Raw genomic sequence first — 19,318 nt, 5'->3', positions numbered from 1 at the left:
TTTATATGTGAATGGATTAAAGCATAATCTATTGAGTATTAGTCAATTATGCGATAAAGGATTCAATGTCTTATTTGAAATTAATGGTTGTAAAGTCATTGACATTGCATCTAATCGGATTATGCTTATTGGTCATAGAATAGGGAACATTTACATGGTGCATTTAGATTCTTTTGATATGACTAATTTATGCCTAGTTGTTAAGGATGAACATGATAGTTGGTTATGGTATAGGAGACTAGGACATGCTAGTATGAGTGTTTTGCAACGGCTAATTCAAGGTGATTTAGTTCGAGGGTTGCCTAAGCTTAAATTTAATAATGATAAAATCTGTGATGCTTGTGCTAAAGGAAAACAAAAGCATGTTTCTTTTAAATCCATTAATGACGTATCAACTAGTAGAGTATTACAATTGATCCATGTAGATCTTTTTGGGCCAACTAGGACTACTAGCTTGGGTGGAAAACAATATGCATTTGTCTTGGTAGATGACTATTCTAGATATACTTGAGTTCTATTTTTAAGTACTAAAGATGAAGCATTAGAACAGTTCATCACATTTTCAAAAATAATCCAAAATGAAAAGGGTTACTCTATAACTAGTGTTAGGAGTGATCATGGCACTGAATTTGAAAATCTTGGATTTATTGAATTTTGTAATTCTAATGGTATTAGTCATAATTTTTCAGCACCTAGAACCCCTCAACAAAATGGAGTTGTTGAGAGGAAAAATCGAACTTTAGAAGAAATGGCTAGAACCATGCTTTGTGAAAATAATTTGCCAAAATATTTTTGGGTGGAAGCCACAAATATTGCTTGTTATGTTGTTAATCGAGTAATGATTAGGCCAATTTTAAAGAAAACTCCATATGAAATTTTCAAAAATAAAAAGCCTAACATTAGCTATTTACATCCTTTTGGATGTAAATGTTTTGTTTTAAACAACGGTAAAGAAAACCTTGGCAAATTTGATGCTAAAAGTGATGAAGGAATTTTTCTGGGTTACTCCTTAAATTCTAAAGCTTATCGAGTATTTAATAAAAGAACTTTAGTTGTAGAAGAGTCTATACATGTTGTTTTCGATGATAATCCCCTTCCAAGGAAGGATTCTTGTGTGAATGATGATGTAGGTGTTATAAATACAATTGATGTTAGACATGAAGTTGGAGAACCATCATCAAAGGAAGAAACGAAAAATGAGGAAACTCATGATCCTCTTCTTGAGAATCCAACTATTGAAGAAAGGGAAGTATCTTATCCAATAGAGTACAACTATGTCAAGGATGGTGAAATTATAGGTGATCCATCAAAAGGGGTAACAACTCGATCTTCTCTTAGAAATATTTGTAATTATGTTGCATTTATCTCATGCATAGAGCCTAAGAATATTAAAGAAGCATTAAATGATGAACATTGGATTATGGCTATGCAAGAAGAGTTAAATCAATTTGAGAGAAGTAAAGTATGGACATTAGTTGAAAGGCCTAGTAATAAATCTACTGTAGGTACTAGATGGGTATTTAGGAATAAGCTTGATGAGAGTGGTAATATAGTGAGAAACAAGGCTAGACTTGTTGCTCAAGGGTATACTCAAGAAGAGGGCATAGATTATGATGAAACATACGCTCCCGTAGCTAGGATGGAAGCAATTATAATGTTATTAGCATTTGCATGTTTTCATGAATTTAAATTATATCAAATGGATGTTAAAAGTGCATTTTTAAATGGTTTTATAAAAGAAGAAGTGTATGTGGAACAACCTCCAGGTTTTGAAGATTCAAAATTTCCAGATCATGTTCTTAAATTGAAAAAAGCTCTTTATGGTTTAAAACAAGCTCCTAGAGCTTGGTATGAAAGATTGTCAAATTTTTTAATTGAAAAAGGTTTTTCAAAATGAAAGGTTGACACTACATTGTTTTTAAAGCATAAAGGTAAAGATTTATTAGTAGTTCAAATTTATGTTGATGATATAATATTTGGTTCTACTAATGATGTTCTTTGCCAAGAATTTTCTAAGCTAATGCAAAGTGAGTTTGAGATGAGCATGATGGGGGAGCTCTCATTTTTCTTGGGACTCCAAATCAAGCAAAGAAAAGATGGCATCTTCATTAATCAAGCTAAGTACGTCAAAGATATGCTCAAGAAGTTTGGACTGGAAAATGGAAAACCTCATGACACTTCAATGAGCTCTTCAACAAAGCTTGACTTAAATGAAGGAGGTAAATGTGTAGATGTTAAATTATATAGGTCAATGATTGGATCTCTACTTTATCTAACTGCAAGTAGACCAGACATTATGTTTAGTGTTTGCTTATGTGCTAGATTTCAATCATGCCCTAAGGAATCACATTTACTAGCTGTTAAGAGAATCTTTAGATACCTTAAGGACACTCCTAGTTTAGGACTTTGGTATCCTAGAGACTCTAACTTTAGCTTGCATGCTTTTTCTGATATGGATTATGGAGGATGTAAATTAGATAGGAAAAGCACCTCCGGTACTTGCCAATTCCTTGGAAATATGCTGATTTCTTGGTTTTCAAAGAAACAAATTTGTGTTGCATTATCTACCACTGAAGCAGAATATATTTCAGCCGGTAGTTGTTGTGCACAAGTTTTATGGATGAAACAACAACTTTTTGATTATGAAATTGAAGTAGGTACTATTCCTATCAAGTGTGACAATACTAGTGTATTTGTCTCACTAAAAATCCCATCCAACACTCTAGAACTAAACACATTGAAATTAGACATCACTTTATTAGAGACCATGTCACTAAGGAAGATGTAGTTCTAGAATTTGTTGATACTTTGCATCAATTAGCGGATATTTTTACAAAACCCTTAGATAAAGAAAGATTTTGGACACTTAGGAGAGAATTAGGTTTAACTGACCTATCTTCACTTAGTGTTTAAAATAATTCAGCACTTTTAATAAATACTGAAAAATGCTCATAATAGTAATTTTTGATTGCATTCATTACTATTAGTTAGGGGGAGTTTATGATTCTTGATGAAAAAATTAACTTTATGTTCAAATATTGATTAAAGATTAATTTAATTGTTTGAACATAATTATTTTTCAATATATGAGTTGCCTATACCATTAGAAAAGATTAATTTAGCATTTTGTGTGCTTAAAAGTCGGATTTTAGCATTTTGGTGCAGAGGGAATCGATCCCCCCATGAGGGAACTGATTCCCCCTTTGAAGGAGAACCGATTCCCCCCACAGGGGAATCGATACCCCCCTGGGGTTCTGTTAAAATCGGGCAGAACACCCCAAAACCCCAAAACCTATTCCGCCGTTTCTCATCCTCAAACACTCAAATCTCCATTCTTGCCTCAAATCATTGATTTTAATCAGAATTCACTTCAAATATCATCTCCTAAACTTGCAATCATCATTAAAATCGTGCAAACAACATCTAAATCCCCTCAATCTTCATCTTTCAAGGTAAATTTTTCTAAACTCTCTATTTCATTGATTTTGAACATAGGATTAGTTTTAATTAGTTCTAGGTTGAAATAGTGATCGGGCATTGATTGTTTAGTGATTAGAAACTAGATGTTACAACTAATTTCATCAAAAACACAAGAATTTTCCAAAAAATTTTAAATTTTCGAAATTAAAAAAAAATTGTTGTTTTTCAAATTATTGTGTTTTGATTAGATTATGTTGTTGTTATGAAAACTATACATATATTGTTTCTCAAAACCATATTTTTCAAAAGTTTTTCAAAAACTTTGCCCATTAGGATTGATTTAGAGAACCTTGAAATATTGAGGACTCAATTGAGTTTTGAGATTAATTGAATTGCATACATTTGTTTTTAAAATTGCAGGTTATCCAATCTATTCCGATTTCCTTCACCATGTCTAATCCTAAACGTGCTAGGTCTTCATCTAGTCGTTCTAGTCGTCAACCAAATCCTCCTCCTATTCCTTAAAATCCTATTCCAAATCTTGATCCAAACTTGACTATCCAAAATTCTTGTTTCAATCAACCGGGTCCTAAAGATTATCGTTATTGGTTTTACCAATATTTTGACTCGTATAAGATTAGGGAAGAACGTATCCCATCTCTTCAAGCTATGGTTGCTATTAACTTTAAATATCTCCCTATCTTGCATGAATGAAAATTTGATAAACTTTTCGAACTTGAACCCGTTATCTATCATCAACTTGTTCGTATCTTCTACTGTAATGCCGTTTGTATCAAAAATCGTGACAAAACCAAAACCATAGGAGTACGTTCCTACCTCCTAGGTCAATATTTCCATCTTGATCCGGATTACATAGCCAATGCCTTAGGCTTGGATAATGAAGGTTTATCAAATGAAAAACAAGTTTTAGGCTCACGATATAAGCGAAATGATAGTGCAAGTGTTCTAGATCTTCATGAGCGTTTTCTTCATCTCATGATCACTTGGTGGTTTCGACCATCCGGGGGTCGTTATTCTACTCTCAGAGCTTTAGACCTTTGGTGGTTGCATTGTTTTGAACACAACATAAAAATAAACCTTTCCGAGATTATCTTTGCTGAGATCGTTGAAACCGTTAACCTAGTGCCAAATAAGAAACTCTGTTCTTCACTAGTTTACGGTTGTATCCTTAGTAATCTCTTTTCTAAAGCCGAGCTTTGAGTTGGTTTAGATGCCGCTTTTCCTCTTAAGAAACAAATCAATCTTCTTTCTTTAACAAGAGCGGGATAGGTCAAAAATAAAGAAACCGGTGAATGGGTTCGATCTTCTGCAACTACTCCGAGAGCTAGTTCTTCACAAGCTCCACCCGAAGCTGACGAAGATCTCGAGCTTGAGCAATTAATGCGAGACATCGATGAAGCTGAAGATGAACCTGAGCAGCCCGAGGAGCAGCCCGAACAGCAAGCACAACAATCGACTCAAATGCCTCCATATTTTCAATCTTTTATGGAGACATTTGATTACCGATATGCGACCATGGATTCGCGCTTTAATTCTATAGAGTCTCATTTATCCACAATGGGAACTCAACAATTAGAAATTCTTCGGGAAATGCGTACAAATAATGAAGCAACCAACGCATGTATTAATGAACTCACTAACGAAATGGCCGCTATGCGAGCTCGTTTTTCCTCCTCCTGATCCGGATATGTGATTAAATGTTTTACATTGAACTCTAAATTTATTGTTTTAATATTTTGAATATTTTGGAATATTTGAATTTGTGGATTGTGAATTTGTTTGGATTTATGGATGATGTGAACTTATATGTTTGGTGTGATTTATTCATTATTGCATCATTTATCATTATTAGCAATATGACCAATTTTACCATATCACATTGTTTATGAATATTGATTATGGAACTAATGGCTAACGTTTCTCTTGATTGTGATCTTAGCAGCTTATGCATACATATACCTAATCAATTGGCTAAATGTTTTTCACGTTTCTTTGAATCTTTTTGATTTAACAAAAAGGGGGAGAAGTGTGTGTTTTAAGTGTGTTTTAAAAATGATAAATGGGAGAAGTGTTAAAGTAAGGGGGAGTAATTTTAAAACTTGATTTCAAAATCTTAAAATTACTAAAATGTTTTGTTATATCAAAAAGGGGGAGATTGTTGAAAACATTTTGATATTTCGATATAACAAATTAAGTTAAATGAATTTTAAGATTTTCCAAAATGATTTTCTAAGTATATTCGATATAATTATTCGAATATCAAAACATTACTCCAAATATTTCAAAAATCATTTTTAATCCTTACTTAAGTGTAAAATTAAGTTTTAATCTTAAAACAATTTCAAAATAATCTTTCAAAGTATTTCGAACCATTTCAAAGCCAAAAATTCCATATTGCTCAGAGGGAACCGATTCCCCCCCCAAGGGGGTACCGATCCCCCCTGAATGGTTTGGCTCCGAGATTTCCAGAATGCTCGGAGGGAACCGATTCCCCCATAGGGGGTACCGATTCCCCCTCTGTTCAACGGTCGAAATATTTGAATTTTACACTTAGGGAACCGATCCCCTATGAGGGGGAACCGATTCTCCTCACGCTCCAAGCATTTTTATTAAATGTTTTCACACTTAAACGGCTATACTATCTTCATTAATTATCCCCAACATTCAGAAGTGATTCAAGGTGTATTTAAACAAGTTCTGAAGCCCTTGATCTATAAGAAATTATAGAGAAACAAGAGAGAAAGCATCAAATACCAAGTTTGTGCAAATCAAGCCAATTTTCCTTTCAATATTCATTTTTCTTTCAAGAACACCATTTGTGCTCATTTGTAATTATCTTTGAGTGTTCTTTTCTTATTCTAGAATTGTGCAAACATCTTACCTTGTGAGGTTTTCCTTGTAAGTTTGCAAATTTGTAATCTTCTCTTTGGGAAAGAGTGTTCTCAAGAATTGGGGTATATTCTTGAGGGTGTTGTAAGGTTATCTCTTTGGCCTCAAAAGAAAGAACAAATTAGTGAATTTGTTGGAAAATCCTTAGTGTGGATAGCTAAGGTAGTGGACGTAGACTTTGATTGAGAAAGTCGAACCACTCTAAATCGCTGTGCAATTACTTTCAATTTTCTGCAAAAGCTTCCACCAAATTTTTAATTGCCAATTCACCCCCTCTTGGCCAAATCCGTCAATCGATTAACTCAATAAATATGTATTTTATAATACGGATGGTAGTTGGCATGTAAATAAAGATTTGAATTTGATATACACTAATTAGCTTTTCTAAAATCATATGAATATCTTTTATGTAATCTAGTCAGTAATTTTAATAAAAGTTTTAAAATTATTCACTAGTTTGTACAAGTACCGGTTTTGAAAAGTCAATGTGACACCTCGAATTCGTATCTGGATCGGGTACGGGTTGGGGGTGTTACATTCTAAATCCAATTCTAACACCTTATACTTCTTAATTCCACTAATGACAAGTCAAATTTGGTCTTCAAATCTAATTAATATATTTATATCAAAATTTCACTTATTCCCTTCTTTTCTTTAATTCCATCTAACTCTCTTATCCTTGAATTTTATGGTAATTTAAGCTTTCCTTAAGCTTAAGTATAATCTAAAGAACAAAACCCAACTTAAATTTCAACTAATAATCAACTAATAAGAAATCTCACCTTTGCCTTAGACCTTCACGTATGAAGAAAATAGGAGGAGAAAAGAACTCTGGAAGCTTAGATTTGCTTCTCACTTTTCCACGTGGGTTAATATATAACCATAACATAATTTAATTATTTCCTTACAAATGACCATCTTTTCCCTCTATTCCTCATTCATTGCAATTCAATCATACACAGAAATTACAATTAAATCCCTGAACCTTTTACCTGTTTCAAAATTGAGCACCAAGTTTCCAAAATTTATATTTTAGTCATTGACCCAGTTGTTGGGATGTTACAGAATCTAAAATTGGTATCGATACCGGAAGGAGGGTATCGGTACCATAGTATGGTAGTATCGATATCATGGTAAGGATATCGATACTAGGCAACTTTGAACCTAAAATTGATATTGATACCGTAAGGGGTATCAGTATCATAGTGTAGAAGTATCGGTACCAGGGTAGTAGTAGTATCGATACTATTGAACTGAGAACAACCAATTAGGTTGAAATTGTTATAGAAATTGAAATAATGATATTTTGAATATTCTTAAAGTACAAGGTTAAGGAATATAATTAGGTGTGGTACATGTTTTAATGGATGCTTGAGTAGATCGGAACCAAGTACCGGAGTGATCAACTTTGCAATTTGGGTATAATAGCGAGACAATCCAGGTGAGTACATTTAATTATGTATTTATATGTTATGATAGTCATAGTTATATTAATTATTAATGTAAGAATGGTGATTACCAAATGGCACTAATAGTGCAAAGTTAAGAAATTCATCCTAAGTGTATGAATTTTCGTATTGGGCACTTTGTGTGCTAAAATGATAAGAAATTCACACTAAGTGTATGAATTTTCGTATGGGAAATATATGTGTATAAACATAAGAAATTCATAATAAGGAAATGGTTTTTTATATTGGTAATTGGTATGCAAACCATACATATTTTAGTGATGGTTGATAAATGACGGTAGTAGCACTATCGATGTAAACCATAGAGTGTTTATTGAATTGAAAGAATCTCTTGATGAGCTACCGTATAGGCACTACATGTGCATCTTAATAAATGAACATGAATAAGAAGTTGGTAAATTACCATGTGAGCACTAAGGGTGTAAATGTATAAGGGTTATAATAAATTAAAAGAGAGTTAATTGATATTAAAAGTAAGTATTATAGTAGAAACTATTCTAAATAAAAGATTAAAGGCCTAACTGTGCATTTGACAGAAAGGTGTCAATTATGTCAGTTAGATGAAATGCTAAGTGCCTTTGAGGCCTAACTGTGCATTTGACAAAAAGGTGTCAATTATGCTAGTTAGATGAACGGTTAAGTAATGTTGAGTAAAAGAATAATAGCCTAGCTGTGCATTTGACAGAAATGTGTCAATTATGCCAGTTAGATGAATGGTTAAGTACCGTTGAGTAAAATAATAATAGCCTAGATGTGTATTTGACATAAATATATCAATTATACCAGTTAGATGAACAGTTAAGTACCGTTGAGTAAAAGAATAATAGCCTAGTTGTGCATTTGACAGAAATGTGTCAATTATGCCAGTTAGATGAATGGTTAAGTACCGTTGAGTAAAAGAATAATAGCCTAGCTGTGTAATTGATAAAAAAAACTATCAATTATGCCAGTTAGATGAATGGTTAAGTACCACTGAGTAAAAGAATAATAGCCTAGTTGTGCATTTGACAGAAATGTGTCAATTATGCCAGTTAGATGATCGATTAAGTACCGTTGAGTAAAAGAATAATAGCCTAGCTGTGCATTTGACAGAAAGGTGTCAATTATTCCAATTAGATGAATGGTTAAGTACCGTTGAGTAAAAGAATAATAGTCTAACTGTGCATTTGATAGAAAGGTGTCAATTATGCCAGTTAGATGAACGATTAAGTACCGTTGAGTAAAAGAATAATAGCCTAGCCGTGCATTTGATATAAAGATGTCAATTATACCAGTTAGATGAACGATTAAGTACCGTTGAGTAAAAGAATAATGGCCTAGTTGTGCATTTGACAGAAAGGTGTCAATTATGCTAGTTAGAGGAACGGTTAAACACTGTTGAGTAAAAGATGAACGGTTAAACACAATTGAATAAAAGAATAAATGAATTTTAATGTATTGTGATATGAATGGTGCATAAGTGATATGAAGGGATGATATATATATATATAATGTTCAACATTGCATAACTAGTATGAATGGATGTTATAAGGAAATCGTAAACGGAACAAAATGGGCATAAAATGATGCCCAAATGAAAATACAAAACGATGTATTAATAATATTTAAGGTGATGTCATAATGATTATAAAAGATACATGATCAATTGTCACCTCAGTGTGATACATGTGTAGTACTTTCACATTAAATGTACATAAGACAAATAAAGAATAATGGGGAAAAGATACAGAAGAATAGGTATAATAGACATACTATGAATAATTCTCTTGATGATATGAAAGAATTATGGGTTAACTGAGAAGGACTTAACTGGTCCTTATGAATGATGTAATTAAATTATTCATTCAATATTCATAAGATATTGTCATATAATTGTAATATCTTTGCAGTATTATGTCTCACTAAGTAAATACTTAACGTGTGTTTATTTCACGCGTAGGTAAAGGCAAAGATTTGTTGCGTAAGGAGTGTAGCAATAGTAGCAGCTTTCATCAATTAAAGGTTTACTCGTCAGTAACATTATGACAATCTTATTCATTTTGAGAACTTAGTTGGTATGTAATTAAACTATAATAAATATTTTGTAATGTACTTAAGTGATAGTTTAAGTATGTTGTTTTCTATGAATATCATATTTTATAGTTGTTCAAAGTGAAACAAAATTTTACGGGTTTTCAAATGATATTAAGTTTTATAAAGTAATGTGACCTTTGTATCTCGTGTACGGAAATGTATACGGGATATGGGTGTTACAATATCGAATCGCACTACTTCGACCAAGCAGTGCTTTCCATGCCCATTCTACAAATAAGTGTTCTTGAAAATATTTGAGTAAAAAGGCATTAAAAATGAATGAAACAAACATTTTGTACAATCATTCAAAACCAATTCCAAAGAGCAAATAATATATACAAACATTTAATATACAAATCATATAAAATAATATGGTTATAAAATAGATACAAAATGCAAATATGAAAGAAGGTAAATAGGTATAAAATCAATTGTTTCATCATATACAAATATTTGTAAACAAGTAACATAAATGAACATGCTTTAATAATAGGCATTTATGAAATCATAATCATGATACATAATACGTATGAATATTTATAACAAAATATAAAATACATAAATTTATCTACATACATAGGGTAAATTCAACACAAATGAATTATGATACATATACAATGAAATGAAATAAAAAATAACATAGAATAAAATAATAAAGGAACCATCAATCATGAGTTACGTAAAATAATATAATCAATATGTTAATATTATGAAACAAGAGTATTGAAATAGTAATAAATCCACAACAGCAAGCGGGACTGAAATTAAAGAAAATAAAATGCCATGATACAAACATAAACTTAACCAAAATACAATAACAAAAAAAAGGGTGACTAAAGTGAACAAATATAAACATGTATTGCTTAAGTATAAATAAACTAAAGTACGATGGCCCAAGCTTAAATATAAACATAAAAGCATTTATAGGCAAATAAGGATGAAATTACAACATAAACAAAATAGGAGCTCAAAATAAAAGGAAGTAAAAAAGTTTCATTAGTACTATAATAGAAAGGTTACAAACCACGGAGGATCTCTCTTGCAAATAACCCATGAGCGAAAATGCCCTCTGGGTCCTCCTTAGACGGCATCGTTTCAAACGACATATATATGGTAAAATTAGAGCATAAAACCGACCCAACCCTCATTTGCTTTCTTTTTTCCTTGCTTTGACACAGAGAGAGAGAGAGAGAGAGAGAGAGAGAGAGTTCTTAAGAGCTTCAACTGAAGCTCTCGCGTTTCCAGAATCTAATAGACCTCTGCCATATCGACCATCGTTGATTGGCGATAACCGCCGTCCGCCGACGTCGGGGAAGAGAGAAGAAAACACGGTTTGAAGCATCTCTTCGCCCTAATTATGAATCCAAGCTTTGTTTGGCCTGAAAATGGCTCTAGTGCCGTAGAACTACAAAAAAAGCTTCAGTTTCTTCGGCTCCGGTGACCCTTGGAGTTTTCGACGATCAACCTATGAGTTAAGTCTCTTTCTCACTATATTTTTTTCTTTGTTATTTTTTTTTCAAATCATTTCCCCTCCCTCTGGTTTCTCTCTTTCTTTTCTATTCTCATTTTGTTGGTTCCCAAAATCTCCCTTTTGATTTGCTTGTTTGTTTGTTATATCCGATGAAGTTCTTGGGTTGGTGATTGATTTGATTCGACTATGGCATAGGGAATGATTTCCCTATGCCCAACGTGTGCCATGCTCCAATGCATCTACATGTGCAAAGAAAACAAGGTAATTCAATGGCATTGAGCTTGTATGAGCTAATTACCTTGTTATCGTGCATGATTATGGTATTGTGAGCTATGATTGCACGACATGAGCTAAGTATTTTATCATATACTATATGTGAGCTAATGTATAAGGTCTAAGAGCTAAAATGAATGCATATGAGTTAGTCAAATGAATGATAAATATATTGTCATTTCATAAATGTAATGGAACATGAATGTAATACTATTCTAATATGCTTAACATATTTAAATAACAATGTGCATCTATTGTAAAGATGTGTTCATGCTAAGTTATTTATTAGCTACATAACTAATAACCTTAATATGATATGTATTATTATAGCATATATGATCAAACTAATATAAAGTAAGTATAACATAGAAATGTTCAAGAGTACTCCCTTTGTATGTGAAGACGTACTTGCATCATCCCCCCTTCTTTAGGGTGATTTGTCCTCAAATCGAAACCTTTGAGGTGTTTATCATTCTGTCCTTGCATAACTTCACATTTCTTTGCTAAAAGAAAGCATCCTTTGAATGAATGTGTTCTTCCAATAGGTACCCTTTCACAAGATCTCCTTTTAGGCCTTTCTTTGGAATATAAATTACCAACAGGTACCTTTTGGGAATGATCTTCTTCTAAGGATATCTCTTTTGGAAGTGATCTTTCATTTGGATGGTCCTGAAAAGTGAAGAGATATGAGGTTTCAAACGAAGGGGTACTTACCTCTTGAAGATCAAAAACCTTGGTGAAGAGTTGTGATTTTGAATTCCAACCATCACCGTGTTTCGTAGGATTCCCTTCATTTTCTAGCATTGAACTATCATGTTTCTTCATGAAGAAGTTTGATTTCATGTTTCGTCCATCTTCATTTTTCATTGGTAGCTTGTCTTTTCGCCAGACTTGGACACTTTTTTGCATATGCAATTGATCTTGTTGAACTTCTTTAGGCGTCAAAGGAACCAAAATTACCTTGCGTCCTTTATGCTTAAAGGAATATTGGTTATGATAATAGTCATGAATGACCCTTTTTTCATACTGTCGTGGTCTACTAAGTAAAATGTGGCTAGCATGCATAGGGACAATGTCACAAAGTACCTCATCCTTGTACCTACCAACAGAAAAATGAATTAGAACCTATTTAGTTACGTTTAACTCACCTCATTCATTGAGCCATTGGAGTTTATATGGAGTAGGATGCTTTGATGTTGGCAAACCAAGTTTTTCAACCATAAGAGTGGTGGTTACGTTTGTACAACTCCCTCCATCAATACTCATTGTGCAAACTTTGTCATTGACATGGCACCTTGTATGGAAAATGTTGTTTCTTTGTAGATCCTCTTTAGATGATTGTGATTGGAGGCACCTTTTTAAAACAAGCATTTCTCTATGATCTGAATTCTCTTCTGGTTCCTCATCATAGATATGTTCTTCGGAATCTGAGACAACATCTCCATTATCAAGTACTATCATAGCATTTCGGTTAGGACATTGGCTGGGAACATGTCATGTTCAAAAACTCTTAAAACATTTGATGTCTCTGGACCTTTCAAAAGTGTTGGTTTGCTTCTCTTTACCCTTGCTAGATTCACCCACTTGTTTAATTTTGGTTACCTCTATATGATCCTTTGCTTGGACTGGAGTTGGCTTCCGGAAAGTATTAGACTCTTGTTTCTATTTGGTGGCCAAATTTGGGTTACTCCGGTTGAAAACCTTCCTTTTAATTTGTTGCTCGATTTTCATGGCCATATGTACAATCTCCTCAATCTCTACGTAATGCTACAATTCAACAAGGTTAACAATTTCTGGATTGAAGTCAGATAAAAACCTTGCCATGGTTGTTTCCCTATCTTCATCAACGTTGGCTCGAATCATGGCTATCTCTATCTCCTTGAAATAATCTTCAACGCTCTTGTTTCCTTGTTTAAGATTTTAAAGCTTATGATAAAGATCTTCGTGATAGTGAGTAGGCACGAACCTTTTCCTCATAATGGTCTTCATTTCTTCCCAAGTATTGATTGGGCGTTCAACATTTCGTCTTCGCGAACTTACTAATTGATCCCACCAAACTAGGGCGTAGTCCATAAATTCCATAGCAGCAAGCCTTACTTTCTTTTGCTTCGTGTAGTTTTGACATTAAAAAATATGCTCGATCTTTATTACCCAGTCAAGATAGGCTTCAGGATCAGTTCGTCCTTGAAATGGAGGAATGGGTTACCTTGATGTTGCTGAAGTTATCATTTTGATTTCTAGTAACATCTCTTCTTGCTTCTGAGGTTACTTTGGCCTCCTCCTAAAATTCTTCTTTCATTTTTGGGCGGATTATTCTTCGATTGCCTAAAGATGCTTCAAATTGATCCATTCGATCATGCAAAGGCTCCAACTCTAGTTTCAACAATCTTGCGATTTCATTCATAATTGCTTGAGTTTGCAAGTTAGGGGCTTCTCTTTCAGGGTTCATCCTGGACTCTGAGACATGATTAATGAAATAATAAAAGAAAATGTGTAAAAGACCTTACCAGTTAATGCTCTCACAAAGCCTTACGAGTTCACTCCAAGAAACTTGAATGTCACTCAATCTGCTCGTGTTTGCACTCTATGACTTCAAGACTTTTACTAGTCCTCTTCTGATCTCACACACTCAAGCCTTTTTCCTCTCAATCTCAAGTTCTAAATGAATTTACTCAAAACTGTACCAAGTAAAATCTACTTGTTGTGCGTCGATAGCAAAAAAGGTTAGTAGGAATAGAAAGCAAATAATAATGAAATGGTGGCTTAAAAATAGAAAGAAAAGAATAAAGGGGTTACTTACACAAAGTCACTTCACAACCCTTCTATCACCACAATCAATTTTAAAGGCTTACTTGAATGGCTTGCTGATGAAATTGTTGTTGTGTGCTTTCAAATTTTCTTTCTTTTCTTTTATTTTTCTTCTTTTTTTGAGTGCTTGAAATTTTCTTCTTTTGAGTGCTTCAATTTCTTTGCTGATTTTTTATTTCTTTCACTTGCACTTCTTTTTGTGTTTTTTATGTTGTTGTTGCACATTGCTTCTTCCACCAAAGCTCTGAATACTACTTGCTGTAAGGTACTCCTACTTTGTTTGATTGATTGTGGATCTAGGAAGGAAGCAAAACAACCTGTATAAGTGAATGGCTCAAAGGGATGGTTTGGTGGTAGATGTAAAGGTGAAATGGTAGGCTATTTATGATATGAGAAATGGTAGCGGAAGTATGTTGTTATGGCTATGGTTTGGTTGATGAAACAATGGAAGGTTGTGAGGGTAATATCTTAAAGAAGACTCAAAGAAGAACCAATGTTAAAGAACAAAGACCCAGACTTTATATTGATTCTTTAAGGGGTGGCAACAAGGACTTGGACCTACTATCTATATGGAGATAGGAACCACAAGTATCAAAGTAAAAGGGATTGACGCCACAAGTAATAAATTACTTGATAAGTCGATAAAAGTCACAAGGACTTAAGCAAACAGAATAATCTCACTTTTTAATTATATGAAAGGTGTAACTACAAATGAAATAGGACTAGCCTATTTATAGTTTTTGAAGGGACTTGGCCGAATAGGTACATGGTGGTTCGGCCAGCCCTTGTGTCTCCTTATAATGACATAATTTAATTAATAAATACATGAATAAAGAGGTGTTGGTTCGGTTGGAATGGAGGGGCATGTCCCATGGCTGAATAACACTTGAAGCCTTTCAAGTTAGTGCCAAATTGGAGAGGAAATGATGCTTGGCCGAATGGATAGGTGGCCATTCATCTTGGCGCCTAAATGGAGTCACACACCTAGCACATGTCTTGGCTGGTCACAAGGCATGTACATGGCTCTATAGGATGCTTGTGGTGTAACCTTATGCATAGGATGAAGGCCAAGCCTGGCAGCAACCTTGGGCGTGACTTGAGCTACCTTTAAGCTTGCATGTGCTTAGCTAGCTATCGATGTTAATGCTGGTGGTGAATGAACTCCTTAGATGTGACCTTCCAAGCTTCATAGCATCTCATTCAGCTACACTTGATGTCACCTTTAGCAACTTATCTTCAAATAGTCCAACTAGCTAAGATTAGCTAGCCTTGAGCTCCTCCAGTTGAGTTGAGCTTTTCTTAGTGTTCCACGAGCTGCCATGATATTTGTGAGCTGATTGTGAGCAACGTGTTCCATGCTCCAATGCATCTACATGTGCAAATAAAACAAGGTAATTCAATGGCATTGAGCTTGTATGAGCTAATTACCTTGTTGTCGTGCATGATCATGGTATTGTGAGCTATGATTGCACGACATGAGCTAAGTATTTCATCATATACTATATGTGAGATAATGTATAAGGTCTAAGAGCTAAAATGAATGCATATGAGCCAGTCAAATGAATGATAAATATGATGTCATTTCATAAATGTAATGGAACATGAATGTAATACTATTCTAACATGCTTAACATATTTAAATAACAATGTGCATCCATTGTAAATATGTGTTCATGCTAAGTTATTTATTAGCTACATAACTAATAACCTTAATATGATATGTATTATTATAGCATATATGATCAAACTAATATAAAGTAAGTATAACATAGAAATGTTCAAGAGTACTCCCTTTACATGTGAAGACGTGCTTGCATAATATATTATTAAAATAATAATAATAATAATAATAATTAGAATCCGGACAAAAACGGGTGTCTACAATGTGTTAATCTAAACACCTTACCTCTGAATGATCAAAAATATTACAACCCAAAAACATAAGTATCAAAATTAAATATTTTCAAAATCAGTGATTAAAACAGAACATACTAAAAATAAAAGGGATCATTCGTATAATTTAACCTATCAATATTGTAGGTGCCAGGTGAGTCTCCCGTTGACTGAGATAAATCTGCAAATGCAACTAGGGTTTAAGATGGACCAGTTTGGAATTCAGACAAAGTGAACTTGCTTTGTTTTACTTTCTTTTTTCTTTTTTCTTTTTTTGGTAGAGAAGAAAAGGTGAAGCAAAGGAAACGATATGACGCTCTCGACATCTCTGAATTCGCTCTCTGTAATCCCCAAAGCCTCTCCTTCTAAACACCCAGTAATATTCAACCTCCTACAAACTCCATCGTTCAGAATTCACCTCAAACTCAACCCCATTTTCAAACCCTCCTCTCTTTCTCTTTTCACCCAACCATCCAGACTCACACCCAAAACCCAATATTTTCAAACCCCCAAGATCCGCTCCCTTTTCACCGGCATCGTCGAGGAAATGGGTGAAGTCAAGCAATTGGGTAAGGCCGATCATGGCGGCTTCGATCTCAAAATACTCGCCAAAACAGTTATACAAGATGCCCACCTCGGTGACAGCATCGCCGTTAATGGAACTTGCCTAACCGTGACGGATTTCGATACCCATTTGGGAGAATTCACGGTTGGCTTGGCTCCTGAAACTCTGAGGAAGACCTCATTGAGTGAACTGAAACCTGGATCATTGGTGAATTTGGAGCGAGCCATCCAGCCCACGGGTAGAATGGGGGGTCATTTCGTGCAGGGACACGTAGATGGGACTGGGGTGATTGTGGGGAAAGAGGTGGAAAAGGATTCATTGTGGATTAAAGTTAAGGCTGATAAGAACCTGTTGAAATATGTGGTGCCGAAAGGGTTTATAGCTGTGGATGGGACTAGTTTGACTGTGGTGGATGTGTTTCAAGAGGAACTTTGTTTCAATTTTATGTTGGTGGATTATACTCAACACAAAGTGGTGATCCCTTTGAAGGAAGTTGGGAAAAAGGTGAATTTGGAGGTTGATATTCTTGGCAAGTATGTAGAGAGGCTTCTTAGAAGTGGTTTTGTTGATTCGATCAAAAGCTCATGAGCTGCAGAAAATTTTCAAGGTAAAGGTAAAGGTTTGGTTTTTTTCTTTTTCTAGTTTATCACTGTATCAGTGTCATTAGTTTATGCTTTTCTTCCGTTGTTTTTACTTGTTCAAGATGAGGCATTTAAGTTTGCAGTAGATTCGCGATCGCGATTGAGTTATAGTTCGGTGTCATAGTTCCAGCAACTTGGAGTTTGTAGGATTGAGCGCACTTAAGTGCGCTTATCCTCCCATTGATTAGTTAGAGGTTCGGGAGTTGAGTAGTTTAAGGATTGTACCAAACAGGAAAATAATGCAGCAGTTTCCATATTTGGGATTTAGAAAGATTTTTATCATTTACTGGCATTGATTTTAACACAGTGGTATACAGGTATATTGTTTTCAAGGGGCACAAGGTCTTTGGTGCCCTTTGTTCTTTCATATATATAGGGGCGGTTCCAATGGGGGAAGGCAGTGGTCTTGCTCCCTTGGTTCTGGTTATTGTTAGGGAAAAAATTGGTAAAATTGTATTTTGACTTCAAAAAATTATAATTCAATCCGACCCTCTAATATAAAATTTCTCGTTTTGCCATTATATATGTGTGTGTTAGCCTTTGTAAACAGTGTCTGCGCATAGATGCTTGATTTTGCTTGCATTATTGATGAGGCTTGACTGACTGACTGATGGGGGAAAAAGTTGGCTACATATTTTAGAGTTTTTGGTATGAAAGCCTTGTTTAATCATGAAGATCAGCTGTATCAGGCAGGCATTTTGAACCAGTTGCCAAATCCTTTCAATAGATGTAGCATACTGGCCATTGCTGCTGAAATTTCATAACCACATTCATTAATTTGTAACCCGAGCTTGTTTCCCTACTTCTCTTGTCTTCATGACCTCTACCAAAGGGAATGTTAATGTTATATTGAACATCAATCATGCTTTCTTGGTGTGAAGTAATATATACTGTGGTGATGTGTAAATTTGCAGGAAAAGAAGAACAAGAATTTCAATTTTAATCATCCAGGAATAAGCACATCAAGTGTCTGCAGTTGCTTTCATTGTTAGCCCTTTAAGTCTTTTGGCTTCCGTTCATGCATTTTTTGATGTTGTATTGACCATAGTTTGCTTGCCCTAATAAACTGCCTATCTGAAACAACATTCGTATTTCAGTTTCTTTCATTTGATCTTTAGATCAAAACGAGGTGCCATATGTCTCGAATAACAAATGTAGCATCTTTTAACTAAGTTGTTAGTACTCTCAAACGATCACTACAAGGTGTATTCGTGTTTATGTTTGTTGAACTGGAGGGCGTAGCTACCTTGTCAATCCTGATCTCAACACCCCTGTTCTGGTTTTTCAGGTGCTCTCAACATCAGAGATAAAACGGAGAACTCAGATTCCAAAATGCATAGTAAAATTTGAAATTCAGGAATCCAGAGGCAAGAAGTTTCGAATTGTTGATCGGTTGATTCCAGCAAAGTGTACTTTTACTAGGGGATAACCTTCATAAGTAGAACTTTTTCAACATCTTGGGTTAAGTCTACTACTACATCTGACAGACATTCAATAAAGTTGCAGTTGTCTTGGTACATTTTTTTTTCATGTTTTAATAAAGAATAGAATTCTGGTTTATTTATGGAGATTGACTGGATCAACATTATTGATTTGGTCCCATAATTATTTGCCTTTCAAGTAGGTTAAAGTAAAATATGTGAATTCTGTTTGGTTTCTAGCAACAGTAATTAAGATCATATGAAACTCTGAGATGGTAGGCAAAACGATGTAGTTTTTACTCCTTTGTACCCAAAAACAGAATATAACTCGGCATGGATGCAATATAAGAATCTTTAATTCCTAATACCAATAA

At 34.3% G+C, this 19,318-nt stretch overlaps 1 protein-coding gene and 1 pseudogene across 2 annotated transcripts; one reads left to right on the top strand and one right to left on the bottom strand.

Moving 5' to 3' along the window:
* Nucleotides 1-13,077, bottom strand: part of LOC120216604 — a 37,346-nt pseudogene extending 24,269 nt beyond the window's left edge.
* Nucleotides 13,078-16,555: 3,478 nt separating this feature from the next.
* On the top strand, nucleotides 16,556-18,973 carry LOC120217092 (riboflavin synthase-like). 2 transcript variants are annotated; one of them, XM_039214304.1, is made up of 2 exons: nucleotides 16,556-17,489; nucleotides 18,812-18,973. In XM_039214304.1, exon 1 carries the CDS (start codon nucleotides 16,628-16,630, stop codon nucleotides 17,468-17,470), a length of 843 nt encoding a protein of 280 aa, XP_039070235.1. In that variant the 5' UTR covers nucleotides 16,556-16,627; the 3' UTR covers nucleotides 17,471-17,489; nucleotides 18,812-18,973. The 2 variants fall into 2 exon arrangements, with proteins under 2 accessions (XP_039070235.1, XP_039070240.1); XM_039214309.1 differs by having other exon boundaries at nucleotides 16,556-17,495.
* The last annotated feature ends 345 nt before the right edge of the window (nucleotides 18,974-19,318 follow it).

This window comes from Hibiscus syriacus, unplaced genomic scaffold (genome assembly GCF_006381635.1).
Source record: "Hibiscus syriacus cultivar Baekdansim isolate YM2019G1 unplaced genomic scaffold, ASM638163v2 tig00000765_pilon, whole genome shotgun sequence".
NCBI classification, from domain to species: Eukaryota; Viridiplantae; Streptophyta; class Magnoliopsida; order Malvales; family Malvaceae; genus Hibiscus; species Hibiscus syriacus.
Note: the sequence above shows the minus strand (reverse complement) of the source record. Positions and strands in the feature narration are given on the sequence as shown.